General features: G+C 41.5%; 1 protein-coding gene across 1 annotated transcript in view; it reads left to right on the top strand.

The window, feature by feature from the left end:
* Window positions 1-7,947: 7,947 nt before the first annotated feature.
* hs2st1b (heparan sulfate 2-O-sulfotransferase 1b) overlaps window positions 7,948-15,345 on the top strand; it is a 46,203-nt gene continuing 38,805 nt past the window's right edge. The window contains exon 1 of the mRNA XM_062556241.1: window positions 7,948-8,324. Within this exon, the coding sequence (XP_062412225.1) occupies window positions 8,201-8,324 (124 nt within the window). The 5' untranslated portion in view covers window positions 7,948-8,200. The remainder of the gene's footprint in view (window positions 8,325-15,345) is intronic.

Raw genomic sequence — 15,345 nt, 5'->3', positions numbered from 1 at the left:
ATTAGCAAGGCAGTTTTTTTTTTATCGCAATAAGGGAAAACGCTTGAAAACGCTTGAATTTCATTCATTTGAAATTCAAGGTGGGCAGCCACAATGAATCACAAACTTATTTTGTGCTTGTTTCTTATTTACTTATTTCAAATTACTATAAACTGTCATGGATGAGAGAAGTTCACTTGTTAGCTTGTAACGGCATAATGAATCGCTGTCACAATGCAAAGTGAGGTTAGGTCCCAAATGCAAGGCAAGGGGCACCAAATCCCAAAAAAGTTTAATTACACAAAATCACAAACAACACAAGGACACAAGGCAGTGTGACAAACATACACAATGGACAAGCAAAGAACAAAACAAACACGATATCTTCAATTAAATAAGCAGGAAACTAATCAGGACTTACTCCTCATTGGCTTCCTTTAGTGGCCAAAATTAAGTTTAAAACTCTCATCTTGGCATATAGGACACTAGAATGTGTCTTAATTTGATCTGATCTGTTAGATTATATTCTGCAGGTACACAAAATATGTAATCTTGGTGCTCCACACTGTATGGAACTGTAGAAGGTGTTGACATTCTGTATCAATGCTTGCAATGAGAGGACTCTCCAGCAGAGGGCGTAAGCCTACACCACAATTTATGAATGTAATCAATGCTTCTGGTTAGGAAATACCTTAAAAGATGCTCATTCTATTTGTTTGTTTACTTACCAGTATATTTTGAGAAGCTTGTGTTGCCTTGTGTTGGTGGTCTGGGACCACAGCCATGCAAAAATATATGCAAAGGGATAAAAAAAAAAAAAAAAATTAAAACAGCCAGTATGACATATTTTAAAGCCACCAGAGGGTGCTAATAACCTTTGGCACAGACACTTTTCAGATAGAGCAGCTTGCTATTAGCAAAATAGTGACAAGTTAGATAATTATTCTGTAATTTCCTGATCAGTTCCTACTAGCACTGGCTACCTTTTCAGCTCTCCGAGTTTCTTCAGAATGACTAAAAAGAAAACTGGATGTGTGGAGCATGTTTCATGGCTTTGTCTCTTTCACAAAAAATGTTCCTAATTCACTCCGGCAGGCATTGAGGGGACAGACAGCAGGCCTGCCAAACTCTAAAAGCAGCCCCGTGTTTGCTGCCAGTTTTACAAGAAAGTTAATCAGCATCTTCAAGAAAGGGGAGACAGTCTGTGAGAGAGGATAATTGCCCTAAAGAGTGCACTAACCGCCATGGAAAAGCTCTTCATGCTGCACTACTTACAATGAGGACACATGATAAACAACAAATATGTCTCTCTGTCTAAGTAGGAGGGGCCTAGAAATATGGCGGTGGAATTCTCCCTCTACTAGAGTTGCATGATATAGGTCTCTTTTCCCTTTGTATTTGGCCTGCAAGAACAGGCAGAGTTCTTAGATAACCTTGTTTAAATGAATGCCTCAGTGATGGCGTCCACTGACTGCATCCTTGAGAAAGGGGCACTGGCCAGTGTGAGCTGATAACTGGGCGAAAGAGCACGCAACCACAACCAAAAAAAAAGACTGTTGTGGGAATTTTCTTGTTTTTCTCAACATTTATTCAGCCGGCGAGAAGTGCAGCCCACAGCAGGAGCACTCTCACCTTCTCTGGATGTTTAAATAAATCCGTCAGTAAGTGCTCTCTCGCTCTCTCTCAATCTCTCTCTCTCTCTCTCTCTCTGTCTGTCTCTCTCTCTGCCTGTCTGCCTCATCCAATTCTGGAGAACCGGCCCCATTTCTCACTGTCTGTTTAATGAGCTGGCTGGTCTGCCTGAGGAGTGATGGTGTGTATGGGTGCTGTCAGCTCGCTCTCTCTCTCTCTCTCTCTCTCTCTCTCTCTCTCTCTCTCTCTCTCTCTCTCTCTCTCTCTCTCTCTTTCACGAGTGCTGAAGACTCCCTTGTGCCAGGCGGCTTACACACTATACACAGCAGTATGGCTTGGCTTATATGCCATGACTCATATCCATATATTTCACACCACATTCCTATCCTGAAATGTCTATATATATGGGTTGATTTGGGCTGATTTGAAGGCACAAAACAAATGGCAATTTATAATTATGCCGGAAGATGTCAGGATTCTCAATCCCACCCAGGGTGTTGTTTTGTAATGAGTATGAGCTGATAGACAGCCAATGTAATGAAGTCAGGTGGCCTTTGTGCCAGATATTGACAACGTCTAGCATATCACTTTCAAATCCCTCTGGGCACATACTGCTGGGATCACACTCACAGCGCCCTGTCAATATCGGATCATGTCACAGATGGCATTTCTTTGTCTCAACACAGGATCATCCAGTTTGTTCCATATAGATTATGGGATTTGCCTGTCCGATAACCAATCATACAGTTCAGGGCCAGTATTAACCAAAAGAAATACTTTGATGAACAAAGAGAAGGCCGGAATGTTATATTTTACGACTGCCAGTAACTGTGATCTGAAATCGGCCCATTCTCTTTTCTGGGACAGACCAGATAAACCAGAAGAAGCCTGCAGGAGCCACTTGAGGCCCTTCGATGAGCGAGCAATCAATTATGTAAAACCTTTAAAGCCTTGTGCTGTAGTTAGCTACCTAACTGCTCAAACTCAGTGCAGACACTACGTCTGGCAACAAAATGGCATTTAGGACAGAGCATTTATTATTAATGTCTGTTTTCTTGTTAGCGCACCAGGGCTTAATCGATTCACGGGTATGATTAATGAATTAGCAGCTGATTAGCTGTGCATACACAAGAGCATGTATGAAGAATGAACGAATGCTTGGCTGTTGATAAGCTTCTCACAAACGCCCCAAATTGCCTGCAGGGCTGTGAATGATGCCTCTGAATACATTAGCAACTTATTCAAATGAGCCTCTGACTCTAAATGACCAGATTTGCTGAACAATTTGCCCCAATTTCCCATTGATTTAGGTTGCTTACAGTACATACAGATATACAGTATCTGGGTTTCACTGAATCAGCTTATAGAAAAAAATAAGTATTCTTGAGTCATTCAACAAGAATGCGTAAGCATACAAAATACAATTTTGATGTATAAAGTATAACAACCCATACAGAAAGACTTAAGACGTAAATCTATAAATTACAAAAATGTATTTCTGTCTCTCTCTGTGTGTGTGTGTGTTTGCTATTCGCATATCTGTAGAACTGTTCGTCCAACTAATTTCAAACTTGCCAGGTGTATCTCGGGCATGAGTAAGTGCAGTGGCAAGTTTGATGTCCTTTGGATGAGAAATGCAAAATGTATCGTTAAATATATGGGTAAAAGAAGGTCACGTTGGCTTTTGCCACTCTAGCCACTTCCCCCTCCCCTTCTCACACAGCACAGTGCAGAACCAGAGACAGAGAGGACTGACGTTTTGGCAGCATCACGGCATAGCACGCATAGAAAGTCATGTTTGGTTTGGATGATTATCATGTCTGACCTCAACAATAAAGAATATTTCTGTATGCGGTTTTCTTGCATAAAATAATTCCACGGATTTTGCCACATGCCAGCAAACTCTGCAGTGACTTTTCAAAATGGTGTAAAAACCATGTGCAATAAACAGATACTTCAAACAGCCCAGGGTACTTTGAACTTTAGACTTTAAATAAAAAAACAATGTTTCAGAAAGCACACATGTAAAGCTACAGACTACAAAAAGGACTAAACTAATCCTTCTGTGTTAAAATATTCAACTGTATGTAATGAATACATGTAAAAAAAGTAATAAAAAACATTTGGGAAAAAAAAAAAAAAAAAAAAAAGGACTAAACTAAAATGCATGCTTCATATATGGCACCCCTAAATGGTTCGAGTGTAGAGTGGCAGACAAAGCGTGGGATATTGTTTTGGGTCATATCGTTGCAAATTTCAAAGTGATCCATCATTCCACAAAATAGGTTGTCTTCTACATCATCACGTGATTCAGTTGGCTGAATGGCAGCCTTAACTCAAAGCTGTAGGTCACTGCTACCAGAGACTGTTTTCAGAGATTGAGTCATATCGTTGCAAATTTCAGATGGATTATTTAGCTGAGGGCTTGTAAAAACCTTTGTTTGGGCGGGGACTCGACTGTGCTGCTGCAGATCCTGTGGTGACTTGTCCAGGGAGAGGCTGGAACGAAAGAGCTTTCATTAAGAGGTCTTTAGAGAGACAGAAAAGGGTAAAGAAAAACGATGAGACATCAAAGGCCTTGAAGAGAAAGATTTTCCAATAGAGAGAGGAAAAAATTCTGAAAGCTATAAAGCTGTCAAAGCAAACAAGCAGTCTCTGGCTGCTGCCTGATCGATCCTACCATGCCCCCCCCCCCCCCCCCCCCTCCTCTGCTCACCCATGGCAAGGGAATGGGGGTAGTGGATAAGAGGAGAGAATATCAAGAGGTGAAATCAGGAAGATTGCAAGTTCTGAGTGATATGCTGAAAAAACAAGGCAAGAAAACGGGTGAGAACAAGTAAGAATGCTGCAGTGAATAGAACGAGAGACACCTCACATTTTGATAGTGCACAGCAGAGGTCAAAGGGGGGATCTCCAGTGGCTATTTTGTTGTGATTAGGATAATTAAATGGAGCAATTGTTCATCACTGCCTCTACCTCCCACTCTAAGACAATTCTAGAAAACACAGCAGAGATTGGGGTAAAAGAAACACTCAGGGGTGGCGCATTATTGAGAGAACAAATAGAGCATGAAATCAATCATAGAGCAAGTAGGTGGTCTGCTTGAAATCTGTAAAGTCACCTTGAAGAAATGTGGCTTGAATGAAATAAGCCTTACATGTACTGTAGAACTTGAGTGTGTCTGCACATTTGATTTGAACTTTTCATTTAAATCTCACTCTCGCAGATGGATTGTGAAAGAAGTGATGCTCTGGTTGCCACAAGTCAGTGGAAGGACTCATCTGACCAATGTGGTGGGTTGATGCCAAACTTTAAACAAAAATGCCCACTAAGGCAAAGTAGAAAAAGAGCTCATGAGTCATTATGGGTTTGTAAAGGTCTTCGTTGTGTTGCTTTCAATTGGACTCGATTACTATGGGAGAACAAGAGCATCATGCTCATGTGACAGGGTGCATGTTGTGATACACAAAGTACCCGCTTGTATCGTAGGTTCGGCCTTTTTCATACTATAACCCTTGTTCACTTCATAATTGCACACATTCTACTCTTTTTGTGAATAAAACAGTGTCTGTCGACTTGATTAGATCATCTATAACTGAAGTATTCAGACAGACTGGTCTTTGGGAAAGGGGTGCAAGACCGCATTTAGGATTGACGTCAAGTGATAATTAATTCAAAAATTCTCAAGCCAGAGATAGAAGAAGTTCCATCATTGTGTGTACTTCTTGAGTCTTAAAGTCTGCGATAATATATTGCTCATATACAGTAGGGCCAGATATAATACAGATGTTAATGCATGTTATGTTTCTGTTTCTCTAAAATAAAGAAAATAAAAAGTCTGAAATAAAAGTCATGGATTTAGGACGTTTACAATGGCATATTATGAAACTATAATATAGACTAAACTCCATACTCCAAACTCCAACTCCATCTTGGTTATATACACCAAGAAGTATGCAAGCATCATCCTACCTTTCAAATTATGCTGATAACATTATACATTATAGAATGTTTTTGCCATGCTACTCCAGTGCTTTCTGATGGTCAAGGTTGCTAGTCACCCAGTTATATTACTGTGCATCATGATGTACAGTATGTCAACACATGACTGTGATCATGCCTAGAGGAATTTGTGGATGATAATATTTTGGTGCATTTGAATTTTGACACATTCTAAACTATTTCAAATTCTGCTAAATGCACTATACTCAAAGTAAGAAAGTGTGAAGGTGACAACCACCGCTAAAGTTTTTTTCAGAGATGGCCTTTTGCCATTGGATGTGAAATCCAAGGATAGTTTTAGTAAGAGATTCATCCACTTCTTCCATCTTCAGCCTGCATTGATTACTAATCCCTGAGGATGATGTCCTGCTTTGCAGTCTCATTGACAGAGTTTCCACATAGTTCCCCATAAAGACTTGGGCATAAACATACATTCTCAGACTCAAGGTCTTGTTTGACATAGTCATTTGATGAAAAGGGTTTTAGGATGGTAGTGAATGTCTTCGTGGTGGTGGAGGTGGGGTGTGGGAGCGAAACAGCTCTTTGTGTCCCTCTGCTTCACACCTAGCTTGTGCTGGAAGGCAAAATGGCTATTTTCGGAAGCAAAAAAAAATGTCCCTGATTTTTATCTGCTGTAATTTCATGCACAGTTGGGCTCGCCTCCCTCTCATCCCTTTGCGCTTTATGTGGTAGCAGCGCTTAAAGGGGATTGGGGACTCGCATGCCAGGGACAAACCTCTGTTGGGACTCCTCGCTATTCATTACAGATATACTTCGCATTCTGTGCACTGGAAGATGAGAGAAAATAGCTTTAACAGTGGGTGATTTGCTGGGTGTTTCCATATGGGGAACTGAGATGCACCCAAGTGTGAATTTTCTCCTTTTATAGGCAACAGGATATCTGAATGCTGTGAGAATTGTTCCTCTATGATATTTGTTTATAGTCAACAAAAACCAAGGGAGTGTGGTAACTAAATATTTATAAACAGCTTCTTTTAAATCTCAACTTTTTCAAAGGGCAAAAACTCTTACTGAACAATGCTCAGGAAAATGGCAACAATGTATAAAAAATGGCATGTCACATATAATAATATGCTTAAAGAGTGAGCATGATTTAGCTTCTTCAGGTGAGAAACAGTTATGTGCTTTTGTTATCTGGAAACACATTTGTCTCTGAGAATCTCTGGGTCCTCAAATATCAGTACCAACATTCCAGCTCCATAAACAATCAGGACACAACCACTAAGATTCCCTGCCATCCCAAATTATTTCACATAGAGGCATTCCAATGGGGCAACCTGTGGAAATCAGCACAAGTGATGGTCTTCTTTAAAGCAGCTTGATGTTGTCTGTGATTAATAGGGATGAAGATGGCAATTATTTTTGTACAGCATGGAACATAATTTTGGAGATTCTGCACTGTTGTACCATTCTGTAGTAAGTCCTATGTTTTTAGACATTATAACATGAATCATAAGAAGTTAAATTAGTCAATTGAAGGTCTGAAATGTCCATGTCTATTCTCTTTTCAATTTAGACCATATCATTCTTAAAAGGTTCTTAATAAAGTTCTTCTTTGGGCTAGAAAGTTGGGTCTCTATAGTTCAGAGTGACTAAAAAAAAAAGTAATGTTACACTGACGCTATTTTACAGGAACAAAAATGGTCTACATTCAGGGTGTCAAAGATAGCCTAAGGCCCGGGGGCTACACTGGCCTGCCAGCAGGTTTCAAATGGCCCCACTCAGGTGTCTTGGGTAGGAATAAAAAAAATAACAATGATAATAATTAAAAAATGCAAACAAACAACACAACAACAACATTGACATGGGTGGTAGGGTATTTCAAGAAAGAAAGAGCATATGACAGCAGTAGGCCTACATGATTGGTAGGCCTACTTGTTTACTCATATTGGGTGTAGTGGGTAGGCTTTATCATCAGACAATAAATCTGAAATGCAGAAAAATTATGATAATTATGGCCCCTTCGAGCAACAGAAACAGGCCAAGAGTCTTACACCCTTCTCTGATCTTTTTGTGATTCTCTGTAGGCTACCGAGGGGATGGCTGAGGGGCAGATCATTCTGTTTTCTAACTGTACATGTAAACGATATGCTTGCCAAAGGCTGAATGTGAATTCATCAAAGATTTCAGGTGGATGGTTCGCTCCTCTTGGTTTGTTCTACACACGTGTCTCCTCCTGTTCTACTCCAGACCTATAGGGGGCAGTTCTACGTTTCTCTTAGATCGTCATTCCACTAAAACTGAGAACTGGCTGTTGCCTGGCGCAGATAAACACTGACCGATAGGAGGGGCATGCACACAGGCGATTGGAGAACTCGAGTGTGAGCAAGCCTTCTCCATCGACAGGGGCAGAGAACAAGCACCCTGAACTGATTTGGGACTCCAAACTGAAATGCCAGCATTTGTCTCACCTATAACCGATTTTAAATTATATCGTCATATTTTGCAGGACAACACGCTGGCCGTAAATAGTCAGTAACTGGGGCATAATAATAGTTTTGGCTTGTCCTCAGTCGGTTTTATCATTTTGTATTCACGGCATGACATGTAATCATCTGGTAGTTTGATGGGGCTTCTAAGGATTATGATGCCGCCCAAGTTCCAGCTTTTGGCTGTTATGGCTTTTGGAATTGCCATGATGTTTATCGAAAACCAAATCCAGAAACTGGAGGAATCTCGAACGAAGCTAGGTAAGTCATGCTCCTGACTGAAGACAACATTTTTTTTTATGTTGGTCACGTTTACAGCTTCTGTGTACAGGTCGCCAGCATAACTACCCATCGCTAGCCACGTTAGCTGGCTAGCTGCTCTAGCTCGCTAACTAACGTCACTGTTACATTTTCATCGAGACAACTAGCTTATTTCGTCATCATCACAGTCATTAACCATATATGGCATATCACAGCTTACTACTCCTATACTAGAATTGTATACTGTTAAAGCAGGGATGTTAAGTTAACATCACTGTAAGATTTGAGCAGATCTAGCTATCGTGGCTAACTTAATCAGCTAACATTAACAGCCTTACCACAGCTGCTTCTATTTGCTGTAACAAACTCTGACTCAAATAGCAGTGAAATTGCTTTTCTTTTCATCGATTTCATCCATAGATAGCACAATAGCATGATGTTCCTAGCATGCGTAACGTTCATGTTTTGCATGCAGCTGGCCAGGTAGCTGGCCAAGTTCAACTCATGGAACCAATCTGCCTCTGAGGGTTTCTGATGTAGTGTTTTGAAGCTAACTGGTAGCATCAGTGCAATGCTTGTGTAGGTATGTAAGTTAACGGTGCCGTAGATACCCCTTCAGTTTTCTCAGTATGAATTCGTCAACCTGATTTTTTACCGAGCTTTTCTGTACCAACATCGTTAACTGTCGTGTGTTGGTATTTTTGCATGGTTTTAATGTGCTTGGCAGACTTGGTACACAGAACTAGGTAGGGAACGTTAGGTAGGTTATCCCCCCCAGCAACACCCAATGCTAGACCACATAGGACATAACCAGAGACATAGCATTAATCCAGGATGCAAAATACATTTTGATACGTAAATTAGCCAGGCAACTAATGTCCCCCTCGTTCTAATGTAGCCTAATAGCATGGCTCTCCTAGAGATCAGCACGCATCCGTTTGGACTTTTCTCGGACTTTCACTATTTTGTAACGTTACAGTTAACACGTACCTTACACCGTTTTTTGAATCTCTCTGAAGGTAGACTGACCGAATTTCCAGTGGGTGCTTCTTGTAACCCCACTGCGGCTTTTTATTTACATATTTCCCAAAACTAACGCTGGTTATCTCCAGCCTAGTTTGTACGAAAGGTAACAGTGCTGTAACTTGAAATGGTTCGGCGTGCCTGATAACACGAAGGGCTTGCTTTTGCACTAAGAGAAGAGACACTGTCTTGTTTGTCCCTTCATTCGGATGTAACTGTTTCGTAATGGCTCACTTCCCACTGCCTCTAATGACCCGTGTGAGGGGAAAGTATTCGCGGCGCAGGTGCTGCGCATACAGCCGTGCAGAGCTGCTGAAACAAGCCCAGTCTGCCCAACGCAGAATAAATTGTTACAGAGACTGGTCCGGTCAGGGTGATGATGTGGAATTCAGTGAGCACTTAACACAGTGGAAAACCTCATTAGGTACACCAGAGTTCTTGGAAGTCGGATTTCAGTTGCGGTTGCTGAAATAAAAAAGACTGCAAGTAGTTTAGCCTCCCCCCCCCCCCCCCCCCCCCAGACTGACATTGGCAACACCCCACACACTCACTTTCAAAAACGAAGCTCAGATGATGACCCATGTGCTAACCTTTCAGTCTTACTGACTCAAAAGAAATCTAAGCATATGGATTTGGTTGAATTACATATACTCACAAGTGGTAGGCTTATGTTCAGGTGGGGATTCACATTCAAACCTGACACTTAAGGGTGTTTTCTTTCTGTGCTCCTGGCCTAATGTTTTCAGGGTGCATCTGTTAGGCCGTGTTCAAATGATGCAACTGAGTGGATGTGGGCCTCCAAGTCCAATGGGTGGGAGCACCAACATCTAAAAAACTAGTGCAGAGCCCGTAGATGTGGAATTTTTTTGTTTGTATAATATGATATTTGGCACTGCACACACTCATGCCATTAGGATGACACCCACCAAATTTGAAAGCAGTCGGATGAGTGGTTCGAGAATGCGTGGAACAGACAGACAGAGTGACACACAGACAGACGTTCCTTGCATTTATAGATTTATAGATTTGTAGATGGATTGATGTTGCTGGTGACCTACATTTTTAGCACAAAAGGATGTAATGTTAGCTGTGGTGAGTCTTAATTGGGATGCTGTTGTTCAAGATGTCTTTTGATGTAGATACTTTTGTTGATTGATCTCTGGTGTGGTGATCTCTGAATTTGATATCATTCTAAAATAAAGTGGCTCTCCTTCCTTAACTCCGTATTCTGTCTTCCTCAAAGGAAAATATCGATGCAATGTGAATGCAACCTTTTAGCTAGGGCATGAACAGCTCTTACTTGCTGGCCCAACTGTCAAGTCGCTTTAGGAAGCCTTTTGAATGCATTTTAGCGACATACAACACAAATGGCCAGGTTAACTAGGCTATCCTTTTGCTGAACTGTTTAAGTAGTCATGCATTAGGTGAGATTAATCTTGCATCTAGTAAGACCCAAGATAATTAGCTAAAAGTGATTAAGTGGAGCAGTTTGTAGAAGAGGTTTGGGGCGAGGGATGAGCACTGCGGATCGTGAAACACAAGATAGATGCCAAACTTTGGTTTGTTTAAGAGTTGAGACAGACAACTCTTATCCGGTCAATATTCTGTTGCCTGACTGGGCAAAAGTTGAATTAAACAGTAAAGTTATTTATTTTTCAGATCTACACACAAATATATTTATTTTGAATTCCTAGTACTATGGGTAGGGGATTTTTCACAGTGGTCTGGTCAATGAACAATCAAGCCTATTTACCATCGTTAGATACTTAACTGTTTACGTATTTGAGTGAGTTGCTCTCTAAATCAGTGATTTCTCAGATAACCAATTGGGCTAATCTGCAACTTCAAATTTGGTGTATGATCATTTAGTTTGTCTCTTAATGGTTTGAAACTACTTTGAGATTTCCTGCTATGAAGTGTATTTTCATCTAGTTGATTTGAATTCTAACAGTGACAAAATACTACTGATTCAGAAAAACTTTCATGCACTGTTTGTTTAGGAAAAATATTGACTGACAGATGCTGCTTACTGGATCCAACACTAACTTCACTGATGGTTTTTATTGATAAGATACAAATTCATTTCATGTAGGTTTATCCAACAGAACATTCTAATGATTTGACCTTATATAACACAGTATGCTATACCACATTTACTTTGAAGGCCATGGTTCTTTCCCAACCAACTGGACTATTGCAATGCACTGTTATCTGGCCTACCTGCTGTTTATTTGAATGTTTATATAATGCTTATTGATGTAATTGTGAGTAACTTTGAACAAAGATGCCTGGTAAAACCCATAAACATAATTTAAATTCAAGCAGAAGCTGTCCTGATATGGTATAATATTCTGCCTGGTTCATGTGTAAATGTTTTTGTGTGTTGCTATGAAGCTGCAGTGTCTGGGGGAGAAAAGAGGCTCGCTCAAAGGGAGACATCAAAGGTGTCCAAATACTACTGTCAGGCCTTTGTAGTCAAATGGGTCACATTAGAAAAAGTGTTTGGAGGAGACATACAGTGTAAACATTTTGTCACCCTCACTCTCTCTGAAATGATCATGCCGTTGTTAATTGAAATTTCAAGAGTATATTTTATCATTAGATATGTTTTTTTTTCCTGAAAAGAGCTGTTGTGAAATGCTTTTTTTTTTTTTTTTGCATATAAGAGATTGGTTCAAGCAATAGCATAATGATACCAGACCACATTCCTAGAAATTCCAAAGCATTTTGCTGCGGTGGTGAAAGAGCCATGACCGTTGTCCATCCAAGGGTGAGGACATTCTTGTTAGTAAGCAGCGGGCTCCCCTAGGACACGCTGGGAAGAAGAAGAGCAGGAAAGGGGAAACAAACTTTAAGCCTGGAGACCTCAGGAGGAGACGGCCAGTGTGTGCTGCCTTTTGCGCACCGTGCTTAACGGGGGGACCTTGCTCTGATGACTCCTAAATAGAGTGATTTATTCTGTCTGTCAGTGGCCCGCCACCTTGCTGCTCCGTGCCTAGGTTGCAGTTATAACTCGGGAGGGAATTTAAATGCTTGGACCAGAGAGATGCTTTTTTTTTTTGCAGTGGGCAGGGGCCGAACTGAAGGCCTTGTAATAAATACACCTGTCGTTGCTTTGTTCCCTTGTTAGGTATATGTGCCTTGCTGCACAACTTGTGAGGGCCTGCTGAGAAGCAGTGCGCCACTGCCACCTTTGTTGAATCTCACATAGTTTGACTTTGAGATGTAGGCTAGATAGACTTGTCTATGTTTATTATAAACACAGACCTCCAGAGATGTCTTTGAGTAAAGGGGGGGAAAGTAAAAATGTAGAGCCTGTCAAACAATTATGTTCAGGGTCATGTTCTTCATTATGATTTGTTAGAGGGGCTTCGTTTTACAGACCTGACAAAAATACAGCAGATGTCCTACTATTGAAAATTACTTTAACTGAAGTCTGTTTATCTCTTTTATATTGACTATAAATCTTTGTAATTGCCTTCCAAGTGGTTATGATCCTGTATTAAGCATGGTATAACAAGAGGTCTCATTTTTGTATTAGAAATTGAAGTCTTGCGTACACAACTAGACTTCAAAGATAAAGTGTTTTGTGGTTTGTGGTGGTTTTGATGTTTTATTAAAAACAAAAACCTAAGCAGAATTCAACCTTGACATCGGTCTTGCATCATGACTCTGTTTACACTCAGGATACATCCTTGCACAGACTGCCATTTCTCCCTAGACACAGTTGCCTATTTTCTTCCCAATCTCCTTTCAGTCGCAGTCAGTGAACCACAGTGACCAGCGGATGGGTCACTGAGGCAGAAAGCCTCATTGGCAGTTGTAGGTGTGTGAGGAGAGGTACCCCATGCCCTCCACCCCCTCTTCCTCTTCTTCCGATTCAACCAGACTCCTCGTTCTTTCAATCCTCTTCACTAGTGCCTGAAGGGGAAGCATTCTTTTCTGGCGCTCTTGTTTGCACCAGCACTAAGGCGGGGGGATGGGGAAGTGGAGAAGAACGGCAAAGAGATCCATTTTGCTGTCCTCTGCGATGTAACAAATGATGCTGTTGTTGGTAAGCCCAAATGTGAAACAGGTTTAGTTTACCCTTTAAATCTTCCTTGAGGAAGGAACCCAAAACTGGATCCTTTTTCTGTTATTATATCTTTGTTACAATATAGACCAAGCCAGCTTTTCATAGCAGTGACATTGAATCATATTGTATATGCCATTGGCAGTCAGGGCAGTGCTGCGTGATTGAAAGTATTCCTCTTGGCAACTAATTCCATGACTTGGGTCAGAAGAGCAGGACTTTTTGTAGAGGAATGAGGTGAGAGTGTGAGGGGGATTGTGAAAGTGGGAGAGAGGAGGCGGTAAGTGAATCTTAATTGTGAATGATGGGCTGTCAGGAGAGCTGTTTGGATTGTCTGGCTTGCGGTTATGGAGGCTCACCTCGGAAAAGGGACAGGCCATTTTGAATAGCAGGGTGCTGCCAGCTCAAGGCACATGGTGCTGCATGCTAGCCACCCCTCAGGCGCATCCGTGATGGTGTCTTTTGTTCGGACAATCCAGAGGCAATGCCACCACAGAAACAATGTCAGCGCGTTCTTATCTGAAAAGGACAGGAGAGGAAAGCCGCCGCAAGGCAATCGGTTGTCCTAGATGATCACAGTTGATGGGTTATTGATTCCAAATGATCTTTGGCTTCCTGATTTTTCTGCCCCCTGTCCCCTTAGTTCCTGTTTTTTCTTCAGTTTGCAGCAGTTGAAGGATAATTTCAAAGTCAAAAGCTATTTCTTTTTTTTTTATGTTGCTACAAAGCCAGTGTGAACGTTTAGATTGCTCAGGCAGGACTAACTACGAGGACCTGGAAGCCCTGACATTGAGCCATGTATGCCGAGATGCTGTCAAACCTCCTCAGTTCTTACCTTCACACCCCCATCTCTCTTCCTCTGTCGGATCAATGGCTACATGCAGAATTGTGGCTTTTGTGCCGGTGATGGGGCACGACATGCAGGATAAAAATCTCGATCAGAAAAACTTCTTGACTCTTTAAACCTGTGACCCTTCATTTGTCACATCTGTCAACGTGGTCAAGCGCCCCAATCGATCCCGCCCAAATCCCCTGTTATTAGTGGCATTAATCCGTCATTAATGTTGCCACAGTACACTCACGGTCACACTCGTCGTGATGGATGACCAGGCTTTTTGTGGATGGTGACCTCAATTATTTGCATCGCGTATAGAGAGACGGATTTAGAATGGAAAGCCAAGCTATATCTGCCTCTTGTGTCCTGTGCTTTAGTATTGTTCATAGACATTTATCATGTAGGCCTATGTATAAGCTTCTTATCGGAAGCTTTTCACAAAACAGTGGAGATGTAGCTTGTGTTTAATTTTTTTTTTTTTTTGCCTGAGCCGTGAAAACCTGTCCCTGATATAAGCCCAAAATTGACGAGAGCCGTTCTTTCTTAGGTGATAAAAAATAATTTACCTCAAATCCCACACTACTTTTAATCAAACGTGTTTATTCCCTTAAGAAAATATGGGTCAGATCGTGCCATGTTCTTGTGCACCAGCTACAGATATGGCGTTCATTCCATTGAACTGTTAATGATTGCTGGTCCACTGTGAAACAAAGCATCTGCGCTGAGCTTGCTGGCCCCCTCTCTCTTCCCCTGGTGCAGAGCACTTTTTGAAGAAGGCTGTGTGGCCTGAAGAGGATGGAGAAAAGGGAGAAAGGGGGGAATGGGAAACCCACTGAGACTGGTGTGGGAACAGTAGAACTTCTCAATGCACCCTGGTTCCTTCCCATTGCTACTTTCCTTTAGTAGAACACTAGGACATGTTTCTCTTTTTTTCCACCTCTTTTCTTATATGGCTTAGATTCTCTTTGACAGCCAGCTAGTTTCCTTGGTGAAGGCACTGGGAGAGAAGGGGATGTTTGAGGAAGAGATTGACAGCCGCCTCTCTGAACGCGGATAAGCTCTTGTTCTTTTGTGCACCTCGGCTCTCTGCT

The sequence above is a fragment of the Sardina pilchardus genome, chromosome 15, assembly GCF_963854185.1.
Source record: "Sardina pilchardus chromosome 15, fSarPil1.1, whole genome shotgun sequence".
NCBI lineage: Eukaryota > Metazoa > Chordata > Actinopteri > Clupeiformes > Clupeidae > Sardina > Sardina pilchardus.
This window is presented reverse-complemented; position numbering and strand designations above follow the sequence as displayed.